General features: G+C 41.9%; 1 protein-coding gene across 2 annotated transcripts in view; it reads right to left on the bottom strand.

Annotated features, from left to right (window-relative positions):
- Window positions 1-18,178, bottom strand: part of ADD2 (adducin 2) — a 309,265-nt gene that overhangs the window by 163,889 nt on the left and 127,198 nt on the right. For both annotated transcript variants that reach the window (XM_069214100.1, XM_069214101.1), the window contains exon 5: window positions 12,174-12,254. In XM_069214100.1, coding sequence (XP_069070201.1) covers window positions 12,174-12,254 — 81 coding nt within the window. The remainder of the gene's footprint in view (window positions 1-12,173; window positions 12,255-18,178) is intronic.

The following is an 18,178-nucleotide window of genomic DNA, read 5'->3' as shown; positions in this document are numbered from 1 at the left end:
AATGGTGTGAGTAATACCGATAATTGGTACAGCCATTGACCCTATCAAACAAACCCTTAACTGCTCCCCAAAAAAGACAATGAGATGACGATCTCCGGTCCAAAACAAATGTCTTACATTAGTGCTATATGTCCTAGTTTGTTGTAAAGAAGATTTGATTCTATTATGGGATAGTGGCTCACTATTCACAGACCGACACTCCCGTCATCAAGTGTTCATGCAAAAAAAGTAACACAGGAAAAAGCGAGTGCAAGCAGAGTAGGAGATAAAATGCATCAACCATTTGGGACAAGCATTGATGCGGAGAACACCATCTTTGGCACTTGGTTTGTTACATTACTTAATAAGCAGATTTAGGAGCAATTTTAGGGAGCTCCATGTCACGATCAGAGTACTCTTCTGGTGTCCCCGGAAGTGGTGTCTGTACACATGTCTGCGTGACCTGATGGCGACCACCTGTCCATCGTGTTTGAGATCACTAAAATGACCTTTTCCCTTTCTATTCGAGTCACATCGCTTGTGGGGTTCTATATGTGCCACAGCTTCTGGTTCCTTCACCTTTTCCTCTATGCTGATTATCACACAATTTCACAGAAGGAAGTTGACACCCCTCCTCAGGCCTTTGCCCACTTCCAGGCTTTCTTGAGACTCTCAGAGCAATGCCATTCATTGTCAGCCCTGCCCTTTAGGATTGTTGGGAACAGTAGCAAGTATCTTATTGTTAATTTCTCAAGGATTACATTTACAGTTTATGAGTGTGGCATGTTGCTGTTGCACAGCATCTATACAGACAGGAAAAAGCATGCTCTTGCTACTGCCTACTACAAAATCTAACTACTTTTCTGGCTCCCTGCAGCATAAAACAATCTTTTACTAAAGTTAAGTAAGCGAGCTACTATTGGTCTCAGAGGTACCCTCGAAAGCGGGGACCTTAGGTGTACCCTGCGCGCCTTCTCAACTTTGTACATTTTTAAAAATCCTGGGGAACCACTGTTTGTGCCAGGCCATTTTCCTTATGTCAGAGTTAGGAAGGCCCATAACCTTTAGGTTGTTTCACATGGACCTGCCATCAGAGTCCTCTGCCTTGTATTCTAAACATCTGATTCACTCCGACATTTCAGATATCTGATTTCTTAGAGATATTGTTTAGGCTGCAAGAATGATATAGTATTCTCTGCGGTCTTTACTTTGTCAAATAATTTGTGTTGATCTCCATGAAGAAGATTCACGTCAACAACCACAGAGTCAATTTTTGCCTCTGGTACTTCTGTAATGGCTACCATTGCCTCTAATATTTGGTCATATGTGGCAGCATTCAATGGGGTGGTCTTTTCTGTGGGTGGTACTTCTGTGATTGAACGGGTGATCAAGTTTTGGGGTGCTCATTCTCGGACCAAAATTCTTCATAGATCTTGGTGTCCACTACCTTGCTCATTTAAATACATCTGTTGAGTGGGACTACTTACAATTAGTCGCTTGTTTCTCAACTTGTTAGCCTTTGTGTTTTCCCCAGTCACTTTTATATGCAACTGTACAATCAAATGTATGTATTCTCACAGCTGTGCTGGACAGAATATGGGCATACCCTAGGTTCAGTTGGGCAAGCAATCTGGCTTGTAAATGTTCTCTGTAAGGTATCAAGAAACCTCTATTTAGGTGTGGTTTCATATCTCCCATTCTGGGTTCTTGGTCTTCATTGTTTATAAACTGAGAAAGGCACTGTTCTAGCAACAATACTCATAATGTTCACCAGTGGGCAGCCTGGGGTTTTATGACTGTTTTTTATCCTTATTGCATAGTCCCCTTGCACTAGAGTGAGGGGGGCACCCCCTTATTTCTCAAAATGTGATATTCTGTCACCAAGTTTCTATATCTTCATCCTGAATGGGGAAACGTGTCTCCTCACTGCCATTTCTCCATCCACAGCCCTCAGACTGTTAGCTCATCTTATTTCCACTGGCCAGTCTACAATCTATTATGAGCAGATTGGTTCTTCTGTGAGTTGATCAGGACTTCAGAATGCTGCCCCACTACCTTTGCAGGTCAACCAACATGGCGGTTGATACTATTGTGTACCCAGCCCACAGCTCTCTATCTCCTTATTTCAAAGGGGAGGGCAATTCCCCTGCCATAAGGAGATTGTTGCCTGTGGTGTCTCCTCCTGTTGCACTTTGATGTAATCAGCCTCTAGTGCCAACTTTTATGGACATGGCCACATTCTTCTACTTCCCCACTCGTAATTCTCAGTTCAGCACTTCCTTCTTGTAGGAAAGTACCATCTTGCCTGGCATGTTACCCCCCATATTTCACTGTATATATGTTGTTTTAGTTGTATGTGTCACTGGGACCCTGACAGCCAAGGCCCCAGTGCTCATAAGTGTGCCCTGAATGTGTTACCTGTGTTATGACTAACTGTCTCACTGAGGCTCTGCTAATCAGAACCTCAGTGGTTATGCTCTCTCATTTCTTTCCAAACTGTCACTAACAGGCTAGTGACCAATTTCACCAATTTACATTGGCATACTGGAACACCCTTATAATTCCCTAGTATATGGTACTGAGGTACCAAGGGTATTGGGGTTCCAGGAAATCCCTATGGGCTGCAGCATTTCTTTTGCCACCCATAGGGAGCTCTGACAATTCTTACACAGGCCTGCCACTGCAGCCTGAGTGAAATAACGTCCACGTTATTTCACAGCCATTTACCACTGCACTTAAGTAACTTAGAGTCACCTATATGTCTAACCTTTACCTGGTAAAGGTTGGGTGCTAAGTTACTTAGTGTGTGGGCACCCTGGCACTAGCCAAGGTGCCCCTACATTGTTCAGGGCAAATTCCCCGGACTTTGTGAGTGCGGGGACACCATTACACGCGTGCACTACACATAGGTCAATACCTATGTGTAGCTTCACAATGGTAACTCCGAATATGGCCATGTAACATGTCTATGATCATGGAATTGCCCCCTCTATGCCATCCTGGCATTGTTGGCACAATCCCATGATCCCACGGGTCTGTAGCACAGACCCGGGTACTGCCAAACTGCCTTTTCAGGGGTTTCACTGCAGCTGCTGCCAACCCCTCAGACAGGTTTCTGCCCTCCTGGGGTCCAGCCAGGCTTGGCCCAGGATGGCAGAACAAAGGACTTCCTCAGAGAGAGGGTGTTACACCCTCTCCCTTTGGAAAAAGGTGTTAAGGCAGGGGAGGAGTAGCCTCCCCCAGCCTCTGGAAATGCTTTCATGGGCACAGATGGTGCCCATTTCTGCATAAGCCAGTCTACACCGGTTCAGGGACCCCTCAGCCCTGCTCTGGCGCGAAACTGGACAAAGGAAAGGGGAGTGACCACTCCCCTGACCTGCACCTCCCCTGGGAGGTGCCCAGAGCTCCTCCAGTGTGCTCCAGACCTCTGCCATCTTGGAAACAGAGGTGCTGCTGGCACACTGGACTGCTCTGAGTGGCCAGGGCCAGCAGGTGACGTCAGAGACTCCTTCTGATAGGCTCCTTCAGGTGTTGCTAGCCTATCTTCTCTCCTAAGTAGCCAAACCCTCTTTTCTGGCTATTTAGGGTCTCTGCTTTGGGGATTTCCTTAGATAACGAATGCAAGAGCTCATCCGAGTTCCTCTGCATCTCTCTCTTCACCTTTTGCCAAGGAATCGATTGCTGACTGCGCTGGAAGCCTGTAACACTGCAACAAAGTAGCGAAGACGACTACTGCAACTCTGTAATGCTGATCCTGCCGCCTTCTCGACTGTTTTCCTGGTGGTGCATGCTGTGGGGGTAGTCTGCCTCCTCTCTGCACTAGAAGCTCCGAAGAAATCTCCTGTGGGTCGACGGAATCGTCCCCCTGCAACCGCAGGCACCAAAGAACTGCATCACCGGTCCTCTGGGTCTCCTCTCAGCACGACGAGCGAGTTCCCTTGAATCCAGCAACTCTGTCCAAGTGACTCCCACAGTCCAGTGACTCTTCAGTCCAAGTTTGGTGGAGGTAAGTCCTTGCCTCCCCACGCCAGACTGCATTGCTGGGAACCACGTGTTTTGCAGCTACTCCGGCTCCTGTGCACTTTCCGAGGGAATCCTTTGTGCACAGCCAAACCTGGGTCCACGGCACTCTAACCTGCATTGCACGACCTCCTGAGTTGTCCTCCGGCGGCGTGGGACTCTCTTGTGCAACTTCGGGTGAGCACCGTTTCACTCCACTTCGTAGTGCCTGTTCCGGCACTTCTGCGGGTGCTGCCTGCTTCTGAGAGGGCTCCTTGTCTTGCTGGGCGCCCCCTCTGTCCCCTGACGCAATTGGTGACATCCTGATTCCTCCTGGGCCACAGCAGCACCCAAAAATCTCAACCGTGAGCTTTGCAGCTAGCAAGGCTTGTTTACGGTCTTTCCGCAGGAAAACACTTCTGCACGACTCTCCACGGCGTGGGACATCCATCCTCCAAAGGGGAAGTTTCTAGCCCTTGTCGTTCTTGCAGAATCCTCAGCTTCTACTGTCCAGTAGCAGCTTCTTTGCACCCACAGCTGGCATTTCCTGGGCATCCGCCCACTTCCGACTTGATCGTGACTTTTGGACTTGGTCCCCTTGTTCCACAGGTACCCTCGTCTGGAAATCCATCATTGTTGCATTGCTGGTTTTGGTCTTTCCTGCAGAATTCCCCTATCACGACTTCTGTGCTCTTTGGGGAACTTTAGTGCACTTTGCACTCACTTTTCAGGGTCTTGGGGTGGGCTATTTTTCTAACCCTCACTGTTTTCTTACAGTCCCAGCGACCCTCTACAAGGTCACATAGGTTTGGGGTCCATTCGTGGTTCGCATTCTACTTTTGGAGTATATGGTTTGTGTTGCCCCTATCCCTATGTGTCCCCATTGCATCCTATTGTAACTATACATTGTTTGCAGTGTTTTCTAATACTATACTGCATATTTTTGGTATTGTGTACATATATCTTGTGTATATTTGCTATCCTCATACTGAGGGTACTCACTGAGATACTTTTGGCATATTGTCATAAAAATAAAGTACCTTTATTTTTAGTATATCTGTGTATTGTGTTTTCTTATGATATTGTGCATATGACACTAGTGGTACTGTAGGAGCTTCACTCGTCTCCTAGTTCAGCCTAAGCTGTTCTGCTAAGCTACCATTATCTATCAGCCTAAGCTGCTAGACACCCTATACACTAATAAGGGATACCTGGGCCTGGTGCAAGGTGTACGTACCCCTTGGTACTCACTACAAGCCAGTCCAGCCTCCTACACTTCTTCCTTCTCCGGTCAGCCCTCTCCTTTGAACATGCTGACTGGACATCTGCAAGGCTGACTGATGTCTCTGCTTCTAAGCCGCTCCGGGGACAATGATACTCTGGCCCTATAGTATTTTCTACATAGCTGCCATCATTACTGAACTCACGGCCGCTGGCATCTCAGACAGATGTTTCAGTCTTACATGTCATCCAGTATCATCCTCCATCTTTCACTGCTCTAGAGTTGCTCAGGAGGCCTCCTCACTAGCACAGATCTTGCACCATCATTTTACCCCTCCTGATTTATTAATTTACTCAGCTTGGCGAGGAGCTCTAGCAGCCAGCGTCTTATGATATATTCAGTCAGCCTTGCACCTTTTTTATTCATGATTATGAAAAGAAGGTTAGACGATTATTACTTCTTATATAACCACAACTGTAAACCATACTTCTTTGTGCTATTGGTACATCCCTCAAGCTTTTGTCCATTGATTGATTTCTATGGCCCTGATTATCAGTCAGGTAGAGTGGGTTACCTTATGGAATTGTGCTGTGCCTGATTCTGAGTGGGCCGGTGTACCTGCAAAATATTATATGAGGTTTTGGCTGAACTGGCAGCCAAGCCTCTTTCCCTGGAATTTAGCTTCTTTTCTGGGTTTTGCTGCCTGGAAATATCTTTTAGATAATACGATTGAACAGGTTCACTTAAATAGCTTTCAGGATTTTTTCCAGACTTATCTTTTTGACATACGCATTCATCAGTATATGTCCTCCAGTTTCTATTCAATGAAGATACTGAAATGTTGAATTTGCACCACACAACAAAGGGCATGGTGAACACTGTTATACAAACAACTAGGGGTCAGATGTGCAAAACACTTTTAAGCTCACAAACCCTGAGATTCATAACATCACAGTCATTATGACTGTAAAAGGGCTTTCAATAATGTACAAGAGCTCTTTCACATATCAGAAGACTCATAAAATGGCTTTTGCAATCCGTTCTTAATTGCAAACACGAAAATGTGAGACAGGAGTGTCCTCTTCCTACTTGAGATTCAGAATGGGAAGTATCAATGGTTCGTGACTGCGATTGTGGTCACAAACCAGTTATTCCTTAGTTGGGTTAGAGATTGATTCGTACCGGGGAAGATGTCACTGTGGAACATCTTCTCCTATGGGGATTGTTCAGTGGCCGGTAGCAGGCAGTGATCCATGGGAGCACTGCCTTTTTACCAAACGCTACCCAAGTGGGAAAAAAAACCTTTAATGGATATGTGTTGCTTTAAAACAAGTTTGAAAAGCGAATGCAGGGACAGAAATCTGTCTCTTGCAGGCCTTTATCCTTGAATTTGCAGCCAATCATGTGGGGTGCAACTTGTGACCTGAGTTAGGCAGGTTGATGTGTGGTTTCTGCTTGAAAGGACAATTTGCGATGTGACCTGTGAGTACATAGGTTGTATCACAAAATTGTATTTCCATTTCCAAATCAGATTGCATATCCCTGGTTTGTGAATGGGTATGTTATATCCAGCCCTTCATTTTGTGCTGGTGCACAAGTCTATGATCAAACCATATTAATTTCTTATTGTCTATTTGAGATCCACTTCCCTTTGTACAAGATGTGACAAAATTCCAGAAATAGCAGCCTTTTTTGTCTCTCTACTGGCAGACTGGCATTTTTGGAATGATCATTGTTGTGCCCTATTGTGCAGCATTTGACTGACCTCTGCTATCAGCTACTTTACTTTAGTCAAAACATTGCCTGTACTATGAAATAAATAGGTCTCTTACAGAAGAATACTGCTTTTCAATGAATGACACAATTATATTGTATTTCTTTCGATTATTTAAATCATTAGTATTTATTAAGGCCGTTTCAACTTTTAAAACATTTGCGCCACCACCATTTCTTAGAACTCTAACAGTAATCCCACATGTATGGTTGCTGTCTTTAATTTTTTTTTTAATGTAGTTAGATTTTGTTTTTTATTCCCCCTGCCCCCCCCCCCCCCGCCCCCCCAGAAATCCAAACTCTCACTTCCCTACAGGCAAGACAAAGGGGCACTGGAATTCCTGTAACAGACTCTCCCCCACATAGTGTACTGAATGTGCTTGAAGATATTCAGCAGAAAAGAAGACCGGAGGGAGGGAGGGGTGACGGTGTGGGGTATATGGGGGGTATTCAAGAAGTTAATAATTACCATGTCAGGTTTTTATCCATTATCATTCAATTTGAAGGGGCCAATATGTAGTACCAAAAAGGAGATTGTATATGTTTCCTCCTGACTAGGGTGCTAAGGTACTAAGAAGTATATTTATCAAATTGTCATGCAACACAGCAAGCCACCTTGCTGAGCTGCATGAAATGCGTTGTAATCCACATTAAACAGTGCATTCCTATTCTTTTCTTGAGCTGGCGCACTTTTGGTTGCCAAGACAGACACCCTTGCGCCATGCACCATGGTGCAAGGGTGCCTGCATTGCAGGCAGGATGGTTTTTGTGCAGGAAGGGGCATTTACCACCTTCCAAATGTGCTTCATTCTGCAGCATACTAAAAAAGAGGAACCAACGAGGAGAAATAAAGATATTTCTCCTTGTTGTCCATCTACTGGGAAGGATTAGCATCTTGACGCATTCTCAGGTTTACCATTCTTGGTAAGTCTGGGAATGCGCCACAATCCATGGGTGGAAACACCCATGCTCCACCCATGGAAAGCCTCCCCAGGGCAAAGTAATGCAGCGATTTAAGCTGCTTTGCATTACTCCAAATTTATCAAGCCATGCAGGGTCACTTAAGGTGTGCTTGCCTGGCTTGATAAATCTGACTTAGTAGTTGTGTCGCCCTTGCGCTCCCTTGCGTGGTGCAAAGGCAACCCAACTCATCAATAAATATGCCCCTTAGTCTGTGACAGAATGCTGGATCTCGAATGTTTCTTTTACTCCCCTGGGTAATTTTGGCAAACTGCTTAGGCCTAGATCAACTAGAGCCTTGAAGATTGAGACTAGTTAAGGAACAGTATAGTTGACACAAGTACAGTAAGAAGAGAATCTCTATCCAGGAGTTTTACGCTTACACTATTACAACTCCTCGGATTATTGCTCTGTAAAAAGTTTTTAAAAAAAATAAATAACAGAAAAATCACAGATAACCAACAACAAATGACTTATGTCAAACACAAAACCTACTTTATGCACACATAATGCCGATTGTGATCAAACTAATCGTGAACCACAGTCCGCAAAATACAAGGACTACAATTGTTTGCCATAGAGGACACAAAACTGCTATTATCTTGAGAGTGGGAGAATCTCAATATCATAGTTATTTTTTAACCATTAGAAAATTAACTTGCTCTGGGAAAATTTGCCTTGGTGTTACTTGTATACCCAGATCTTCATGGGATTTCGGGTCACCTGGTTTAATTAGGATATCATTTTACAGGCAGCAATCTCTAGGCACAATGTTACTTCCTTCCGGTATCTTGCATTGCCCTCAGACCTCAACAAAAACAGCAACATATGTCATAACTTAAATCATTACTTCCGTAGTTTTCATTTTTTTCTCACAGGTTCTTCTTTAAATGTTAGGTATTTCTGAAGAAATATCCACTAACTGGCTAACTTTTTCAGAGGCACTGTAATTTATCAAATTGCTTCAGCAAACCACGTGTGAGTAAAGTGATTAAAAAATATCAGAGCACTTTCTGTACACTCATATTAAACCCATGTTAGGGTTACACGAATATCTCCAGAAAGTTAAAGCCAAGGTTACAGGAGGTACTCTGGTAGAAATGGTGCACTGAGCATAGGAATTTAAAAAATAATTTGTTTTCAGTGCAGAAAATTACACTAACATTTGTCCCCCATTGGAATCATTGAAAATATACAAAACTACCCCCCAAAACGAAAACATATATAATCAAAGAATTATTTTTTTTACGTCTACTACTATAATGCACATAAAAGCATACCCCATTTGGTTGCTGAAAGCCTTGATCCTAGTCAGAAGGGCATTTTGGAGTACATAAAGCAGTAATCCTTTTGTATGCCTACGTACTTGTATATGCTTTTGTAAATGAGACCCAAAGCATCTACAAGCATTTACAATGCAATAGGTCTAGAATTTTCTTGAGTTAGAGCTATTGGCATTGTAAATTCATAAATGGACTTTTTTTTCCACATAAATTGGTCAACCCTGCCTCATAATTTCATGCCATATAATTCCAGTGGCCCAGCATTTAACAAAAGCACTTCCATTTATATTCTTCCTCTATCTTACAACATATACAATTGTCATAAAATCTTTATCACAAATAAACTTTTGGTATTAGAGTGTAATGCTCAAAACACCATAACAAGAATATCATTTGGGAAGGATTGGAGAGGAAAGAGGGAGTAGGCAGTAAAGATGGAGAGAACAAATGGCGTGGTAACGGTGACATGGGCCGTGGAGCAAGAAAGGAAAATGGTTGACTGGAATTTTGGTAAGAAAATACAGCAGTAATTCGAGTTGAGTGAGATCTGTAGGTCTCTGGGCACCGGGCCACTGCACCTGTTGCTCAATTGATAACTAGGCTTAAGGAGAGAAAATAGATGGGGCAGAAAAAGAGAAGCAAAAAGAATACAACAGAAAAAGGAAAAAAGAGAAGGGGTTGCAAAGAAATAAAAGAAAGGGAAAGAAAGAACGAGAAAATTAAAACACAACTAAGAGAAGAGCAAACATGTGAGACAAAAGAAAAAAGGAAAGCAAGCTAGTGAACGAAAGATAACCAGGAAAGAATAATGAAAGAAGTGTGAAAAGAAAGAGAAGAATGAACATTAGAGAAAAAAAGAGAGATGGTGAGAGAAAGAAGTAGTGAAAGAACCAGGGCATGTATGTACTGACATTTCCCACAGACACAGAATGGGAAAACCACTTTGACACTTTGAGTCCTGACATGTAATTTGTGGCTTGAACATACAGTCGGAAAGAGGGATTTATAGTAAGATGTGAATTGACAGATAAAGATAAGAAAACACCAGAGAGGGGAAGGAAGAAAGATCTAAAAAAAAGTGAAAGGACGTATACTGAGTCAGAAGAAAGAGCAAATAAAAAATACAAAGAAAGAATGAAAGGAAAAGAAAATACGGAAAGAATGAAAGCCTGATGAAGAAAAAAAGAGGAACCAAACAAGGAAAGAAATAATCAAGTTTTTGCGAGTTTGAAAGAGAAAATAGCAAGAGGAAGAGAGAAATATAAAAAGGGAGAGGAGTAAAAAGAAACAGTTGAAGGAAAGAGTTAAAGTGTTAACGTGTGGCTTTTAAGAGCTGGAAAGAAAAAAGTATGGGAGAAAGAAAGCATTGAGAGTAAACAGAGTAAAGGAAAGAATGGAGTGAGATGTGAAAAGGAGCCTCCCAAATAAAGATGGCAGCTAAGAATAGATTTAGTTGTGTCCCGCACTTCCTCAAACAGAAGTCAGAGTGTGGAACAGCAGGGGGTGTCGCAGAACAGGAGAGGAGGTGCATCAGCAAAGGTCTATGTGAACACGAGCATAGAAATATTGGGGCGCTTAAGATCAGGATTGTGGGAATAGACAGGTTCTAGTATTAGAGCAGTAGTGTACTAACTGCAAGAACTGAGGTGCTCTGGCAGACAGCATGAGGGGTTCTGACACTGGCAGGGCTGAGGGATTGGAGTGTGTGAACTGAGGTGCACTGATGGAGATGCGCTCGAGGTCCCAGTACTGGAGCAGCAGAATGTACTGACTGCAAGAACTGAGGTGCTCTGGAAGACAGCACGCGTAAGGTTCCTGGAACTGGCACAGCTGAGGGCTTGGAGTGTGTGAACTGAGGTGCACTGAGGGAGCTGCACCGGAGCAGGAGAGTGTACTGACTGGAAGAACTGAGGTGCTCTGGTGGACAGCGTGTGTAGGGTTCCTGGCACTGGCGAGGGCTTTGAGTGTGTGAACTGACGTGCACTGATGGAGCTGTGTCCGAGGTCCCAGTACTTGAAGCAGCGAGTGTACTTACTGGAATAACTGAGGTGCTGTGGCAGACATCGGGTGTGGGGTTCCTAGCACAGGCATGGCTAAGGGCTTGCAGGGTGTGATCTGAGGTGCACTGATGGAGCTGTGAGTGGGATCCCAGTATGGAGCAGAAGTGGGCACTGTCTCTAAGGACTGCGGAGCCGTGGTAGAACTGGGTAAATAGGCTATAAGCAATTACAACTGATCCCCTGCCCTTGCTCTCAGCAACTCACAGGCAAGCGCACTTGGTAAAGAAAATCCAAGCCAAGGAAGGGCAGGAGCCAGGCAGCTGAGAGAGGGTGCAGAAGGCCCACAAAGACCAAAAGTGACCCAGATAACAGAATGGTTTATAGCCTGGTTTACAGCTAAGCTCAGAGCAAGAATGCTCTGTAAATGAAAAGGGAAGCTTCCCTGGACAGGAGCAGGCAACAAAGTAAAAAAAAAAAGTCCCTTATAGACCAGATAAACAGGACAAAGCGTAAATATACAGTAGCGGGTCCCTGCTCCCACACAGAAGACAGAGGGAACAAAGAAGCACGACTGACCACTAGCACGCAAGGATTTTTAAATGGCACTGAAACTAACAAATTAAGTAACTGGAAGCCCACAGAAGAAGCATACTTAAAAATGGGAATATGATGGGAACATTCAGGGAATAATCATATACAACTAGTACAAAAAGAAAGGACTGTGCACTCTTTGTATTTTTAATAATTTAGAAATTTACATTTTAGGGGTGATTTACTAAGGCAAATAACAGTGCCTATAAGAGAACTCCAGTTGTACTCCGGATGCACTGCTTCCCGTACTCATAAATGCTTTTCTGAATAGACGTCAGTGCATTTTAGACCAACTGATAAATGCAAGGTGATAATTTCACGGTTTTCAGAGAAACAAGGAGCATGAGAAAATATTATTGTACTCACCAAACTGGAAGCTGTAACTTCACTGCATGTAAGAGCTTTGGGGATGATTAAGAAATGTTCTTGCTCTTTACTGACTTTCAGCTACCAAAATTTAAAAAAAAGGAACAAAGAATGCAAACTCATTAAGAAAAAACAAGTATAAGAATCAACAACTAAATGAAACAGGGGACACAAAGAAAAATCCATAAAGTGCAGGGTTGACAATTAGATGTACACCATAAACGGTATTTTAATTGCAGACCAATGCTGCCAGGAAGGCAGCTCTTACTATCTGAAGATTGTTAATGAAAATTGTGATTAGGAATATAAAGTAGCGACGAAGAGGTTTGAAAAGTAATAATCCCCACAAAATCGATAACGTTAGGTAAGTAAACTGCCTGCGTGTCAAACTGTACATCCAGATGAGAAATCGTGTGTGTTGCTGTAATTAGCATGACACACGATTCTGAACCAAGCAATCAGTACTTACCCAAATAAACAGAGAGGTTAAAACTAGGAATTATAGTAAGACAAATACTAAAAAAGAAAAGCTTTAAGAGACAGGTTAGATATTTAAATCATGGTATTTAAATTAAAAAAATGTAGTAACGTGCTAACAAAATATGAACAACATATAGCAACAGCACATTTGGGAACATTACTCAAATATTTTTTCTTTGCTATTCTCACCAACACGTAATGGAATTAAAATAAAGCTAGTAAAACTGCAAAAGCAAACGAGAAAAGGGTCGAGGAAAGGATAGAACCATCCTGAAAATGAACCCACTCAAAACACAGAGAGAAGTCACAATGTTCTTGGGAATGGTTGGTTACTGTAGACAGTGGATACCAAACTTTTCCCTAGTGGTGAAGCCTTTACTGCACCTGATACACAAAGGTATGCCTCATCCACTTCTATGGAGCAACAAATGCTTGAAAGTTTTCCTACAGCTGAGAGAACGTCTTGTTCATGCCCCGGCGCAAGGAATGCCAGATTATTTTGCAGTGACAGGGAGGGCTGAGTTCTCTCAGTGCTTACTGGGATGCATGGTGACTCAAGAAGACCTGTGGCCTTACTCAATTACCCTTGATCCTGTGGTTGCCCACTTGTCTCAAATTGGGACAGAACTGTTATGGTCCCTCACTCCATTTAGATTTTGCTTACCAGAACAAAGACCCAGTACACGACAAGTGCCTGACTTACCAACTATGACCAGCAAATCCTTTCTTCAGATAATGTGACATTAAAGAAATGTGATATTTGAAATCCCAGTACACTGCTACCTTTGACTGAAGAGATGTATATGATAATGTTGAGCATGATAGTCTAGATGTCACAGACTTATGCACCAGGCCAAGGCCATACATAAAGATGAACCACTGATTGAGCCTGATTATTTATTCTTTGTGGATGGCTCATGTCTGAGGACCAAGGAAGGTGCCCTAAGAGCAGCTTTCATTGTGTGTACAACTCAAGAAACTGTAGAAGCTTCATGGCTTCAAGGTGTAACCTCAGCAGAGGTTGCAGAACAGATTGCCCTGATCGGAGCTTGCAGTCTAATAGACCACATGAGAGTGACTATATTTACAGATAGTCAGTATGGCTTTGGTGCAGTCAATGATTTTGGACAGTTATGGACACAAAGATGTTCCATGACTTCATCAAGAGCGCCCATTGGAAATGGCGAATTTGTAAAGAGACTGCAAGAACCTTTACAGCTTCCAACTGACATTGTGGTTGTTAAATGTCCAGCTCACAGATGCGGAAATGAAGCACAATATTGCGCACTTGTGGTCTGCACATTTAATGGGACATTCACAAATTAATCTGAAGTGGATAATTTTATTGTTGATGACTTTAGTTGATACATGTGGAGAGCTCAAGAGATTGCAGGAAAATGTTTAAGAAGCAGAACAGCAGGGTTGCATCAGAGCAGGATGTGAAAAATATGCAAATTACATTTGGATTTCAGCAGATGGGAGACCTGCGTTGCCAGACAGTTTATTGTCTCCCATGACACAACCACTTTCATGGTCTCACACACTTGGGAAAGGATGCACTGGTGAGGTTGTTTAGACCCCAGATTCAGGAAGCTTGCAGAAGAACTGTATCACTGTTGTGTTACATATCAACAGATGATTATAGGGAAAAGAACACCAGTTACACTGAGTCATATAGGGAGATCAGGTGGTCATTTCAAGAGGATGCACATGGATTTTATCGATATGCCTAAGTGTAAAGGGTTGAGATGTATGTGTCCTGGTTATAGTGAGCATTTTCTCTCAAAGGGTGGAAGCCTACACAACACAGAGAAATTACAGTCTCACTGTATCAACACTGTTGAGGGCATTAATACCATCATTTCAATAATGATGTACTTAGGATGGTGCATGCAGTATTACAAGTGGAGCAGAAACAATATTGTAACTATTGCCCACAGGCTTCTAGGCTTGTCGAGCTGCTTAATGGAATCATACAGTGAAGGTTAGAAAGATCTGTTGGGAGTAGCAATTGTGAACACATGTGAATTAGCAGGAGGTACATGGCAAATTTTACAAGGAGATGAACCAGTTATTCCAGGATTATTTTAATTTGTGGACAAGGTGTTTACTTCAAACTACCGGCTGATTTGGAGGGTATTTGCTACCTAGTCTGCCTTTTCCAAAAATGTAGCACGTGTACAGCACACAGGCACACACATGGTATTAATGACCCTGCACAATTAGTGAGAGACATTTTTGGAGCAATCATTCCACCTGTAGGAGTGATTTTAAATGAGGAAAAGATTAGAAAGCGTTCTACAGTCATGGAGAAATTGGCAACTAGTACTTCTGGACCTTTATTAGTGATTAACACAGAACTAGTGGCAGTTAGAACATTGGCTTTGCAAAAAATGCTGAAAGTTCAGCACTGATGCACTTATGTGCCAGATGAGGGTAAGAACATGTTAGAATATACGAAAACATAACTGACCCGAAACCTGAATTAGAGTTATTGGAAATCACTAGCATATTACAAAGTTTTGGCAAAGGAGTTTCTGCAATTGATAACTTGTTGCAACAGATGGAGGAGAAATCCTTAAAGCAGTACTATTAACAATATGAATTTTTGGAGTCTGTTTCCTGACCTCATTAGGAGTTTACAAAGCTATCAAAATTATTTTGGGGAAAAGAAAGCACAGAGAGAGAAACAGACAGATAAGTAGAGAATTAAAGTTAAATGATCACATTATAAAGAGTATAAAAAGTTGAAAGAAACTGAAAGTTTGAAAAGAAAGAGAAAAGACTCAACTGAAGACAAGAGTGACCTTTAACTATGACATCTGTGAAGAATTTGCGATGGTTAGAAACCATCAGAGGGGGAGTTGAAAGAGTATTTTAAAATAATGAAAATGAATGTAATAACAAATAGCATTAACATGTAGTCTTTAGACAAAAATGCAATGTATTTTGATTCAAGTGAAGGGCTGTAGGCAGACATATTTACATATAACAGGCTTGAGAAGCTGATACTGCAGTTTGCAAAGTTGATCTAGATTAAGAATGTGGAATGTTAAACTTTCAACAAAACTAACAAGCTGCGAAAATGATGATTTCATGCAAAATAAGTTTGTTTTAACCTTCACACAGGCATATTTTCATAGAATATAACAATGTATTAAAATGTGTACCTTAATCCTGCAGAAATGTTTCAAATTATAGAATGACTTCCTCTACAAATAAATAGGTAGCTTGTGATTTATTAGCGTGATATAAAAACCTAACCATGAATGTTTTACTCAAGCTGAGTCAATGGTGAAAGACCTCACTAAAGAATGTAACGCTGATAAAAATGATTAATTCAAACATTGTTGTCTGTGGCCTACTTTTTTTACGGTGAGATGACAACAGAATGTTCCTGTTACCATGAAGATATTGTTTGCTGATTGTCTGACATGAAGAAGATGATACATGTTGCAAAAGTTTAGACGTTTTTATATTAGTGTGTGCTCCTAGAGTAGGCTCAGACACATTTTCTCACACCCTCTCAGCCGGAGACTCTCTATCTTATTGTTCATTAACTTTCCTGCCCATATCTTTGCTGCTCAGAGACTCTGAGTTTCTTTAGCATCTTTTTATGGGAAGTTCTGGTTTGATTGGTATTTGAGATTTGAACCTGAAGCTTCATGCTTCAACCTCTCTATGGGTTCTGACTGACACCTTTTTTCTCATCCTTCCCAAATCCATCCTGGGATTTATAATGGGTACATTCTCCTTCATGGCATACACTTAATGCATTTATTCTGATGTTGAGTTGCATTATGATTCACAAATTACTGATTTGATATTGATGATTTCTTACTGATTCATCAAAGAATAATCAACTAAAAATATTGATAAATAACTATTTCAAACTCACACCAACTCTAATTATTTACTGGCAAACTAATAATTGAAACTGCAATGACTGATTGATGTGCAGCTCCTCGTTAATCTCATCTGCATCCAAGTTCTATCAGCCTGTGACTCAGCTGGGATTGCTACATTGATGAGTTGGTAAGCAAATCTGTAAACTGATATTCAAATGACATCCCGCTCTACAAAAAGTTGGTAGCAGGAGGATGGTTTATGTGATGAGAACAAGGATCTGTAATTAATAACAGATAATTAATTTCCCTAATATAGAGAGGTGCCCACGTCCCATTGCCCAAAGCCCTAACTTAAAGACTGATAGAGTGCGGTTTCTATGGCGGTTGCTGAATTGGAGGTGTGAGTATTAATAGGGTTATGCTTTGAAATTGTTTTTATTATTGTGGCTTTACCCAAGAATTGGTGTATGTGTGCTGAATAAGCTTCTGATGCTTATGCACTTATTGTCGAAGAAGTTGGCGAGATATCGGACTAAGAAGTAGTTCAACTTCCCAGGGTAGAGCTAAATAAGAGTTGATTAATGGTTTTCTTGTCTGCTAAAGATTTGTGGTGCAGGTCGTGCGATACCATTGTCTGCACAATTGAGACAGAAACTGTAATAATTTGTTGTGACTGTACAATGTTGATTAATGTTAGTGGAACCTAATGTGCAAAGCTGATGCTGCATTGATTCGGGTGACTTCCGGCTGGTTGAGATTTCATTTGCACGTGTGAAAATCTTTCAGTTTAAATTTAAAAAGCTGAATTATCTGGTTCCTGAAGTGTTTTTTGCTTTCTTTAGAGAAGCAAGCAACGACTGCCATGTTATGCTGCATAGAATTGCAGAAATATAGCTTTGTGTAGATACAAAGAAACTGTAAAGGCGGGTGAACCGCTTGAATGGGCACGTTTTTCAGTCATATTGTGCCACGCTGGGATTGATCAGTTGGTGCTAAACACTGCGCTGAAATTGGTTGAGTGAAGAGCCTCACAGTGATTGATTGGTAGGTGTACAGAGCCGCACTGAGATTGGGACAGGATTATTGAGAAAATGGTGTATACGGAACAGAATCTAAACATTGCAGAATTGAGTTACGTTGCTGTTATTTGTTGATTTCATTCGAAAATATTACATTTTTCAATACTCTTAGAGTTTTAACGAGAGGTAATGTGATAATTGCAATATGGGAAGGTGAAGAGAAAACTCCTGAGGATATGTCTGCTTATCCTACGTTTGTAGAAGGGTTAGATATATGTGTATGGCTTCGCCTATGGTGCAAGATCACTGAGAAAGAGGGTTCACTGAGCTTTCCTAGATGGTGTACATTCAATTTGAGAGTTATTCACCGGCTTAGAGAAAAACTTTTTGTGACACGAAGCCATCACCTAAACCTACACAATTTGAAGCACTAGGTGCTTGGGAGACAATAGCTCGCACTAGAGAGGGGGAGAAATACCAGAGACGAACAAAGGGAGCTATGAGAAATTATGCAATATGAGATGAGCATCAACAGAGATGGGTGAAAAATATAAAGGAGGGAACTAGATTATATCCTGCTATTACTAATGGGAAATCTGAGAAACCAGAAAAGTCAAAAGTTAAGGAGGACAAAGATGAGAAAGAAGATGAAAAGAAA

The sequence above is a fragment of the Pleurodeles waltl genome, chromosome 11, assembly GCF_031143425.1.
Source record: "Pleurodeles waltl isolate 20211129_DDA chromosome 11, aPleWal1.hap1.20221129, whole genome shotgun sequence".
Lineage (NCBI taxonomy): Eukaryota > Metazoa > Chordata > Amphibia > Caudata > Salamandridae > Pleurodeles > Pleurodeles waltl.
The sequence above is the reverse complement of the archived record's forward strand: the minus strand, read 5'-3'. Positions and strand labels throughout refer to the sequence as shown.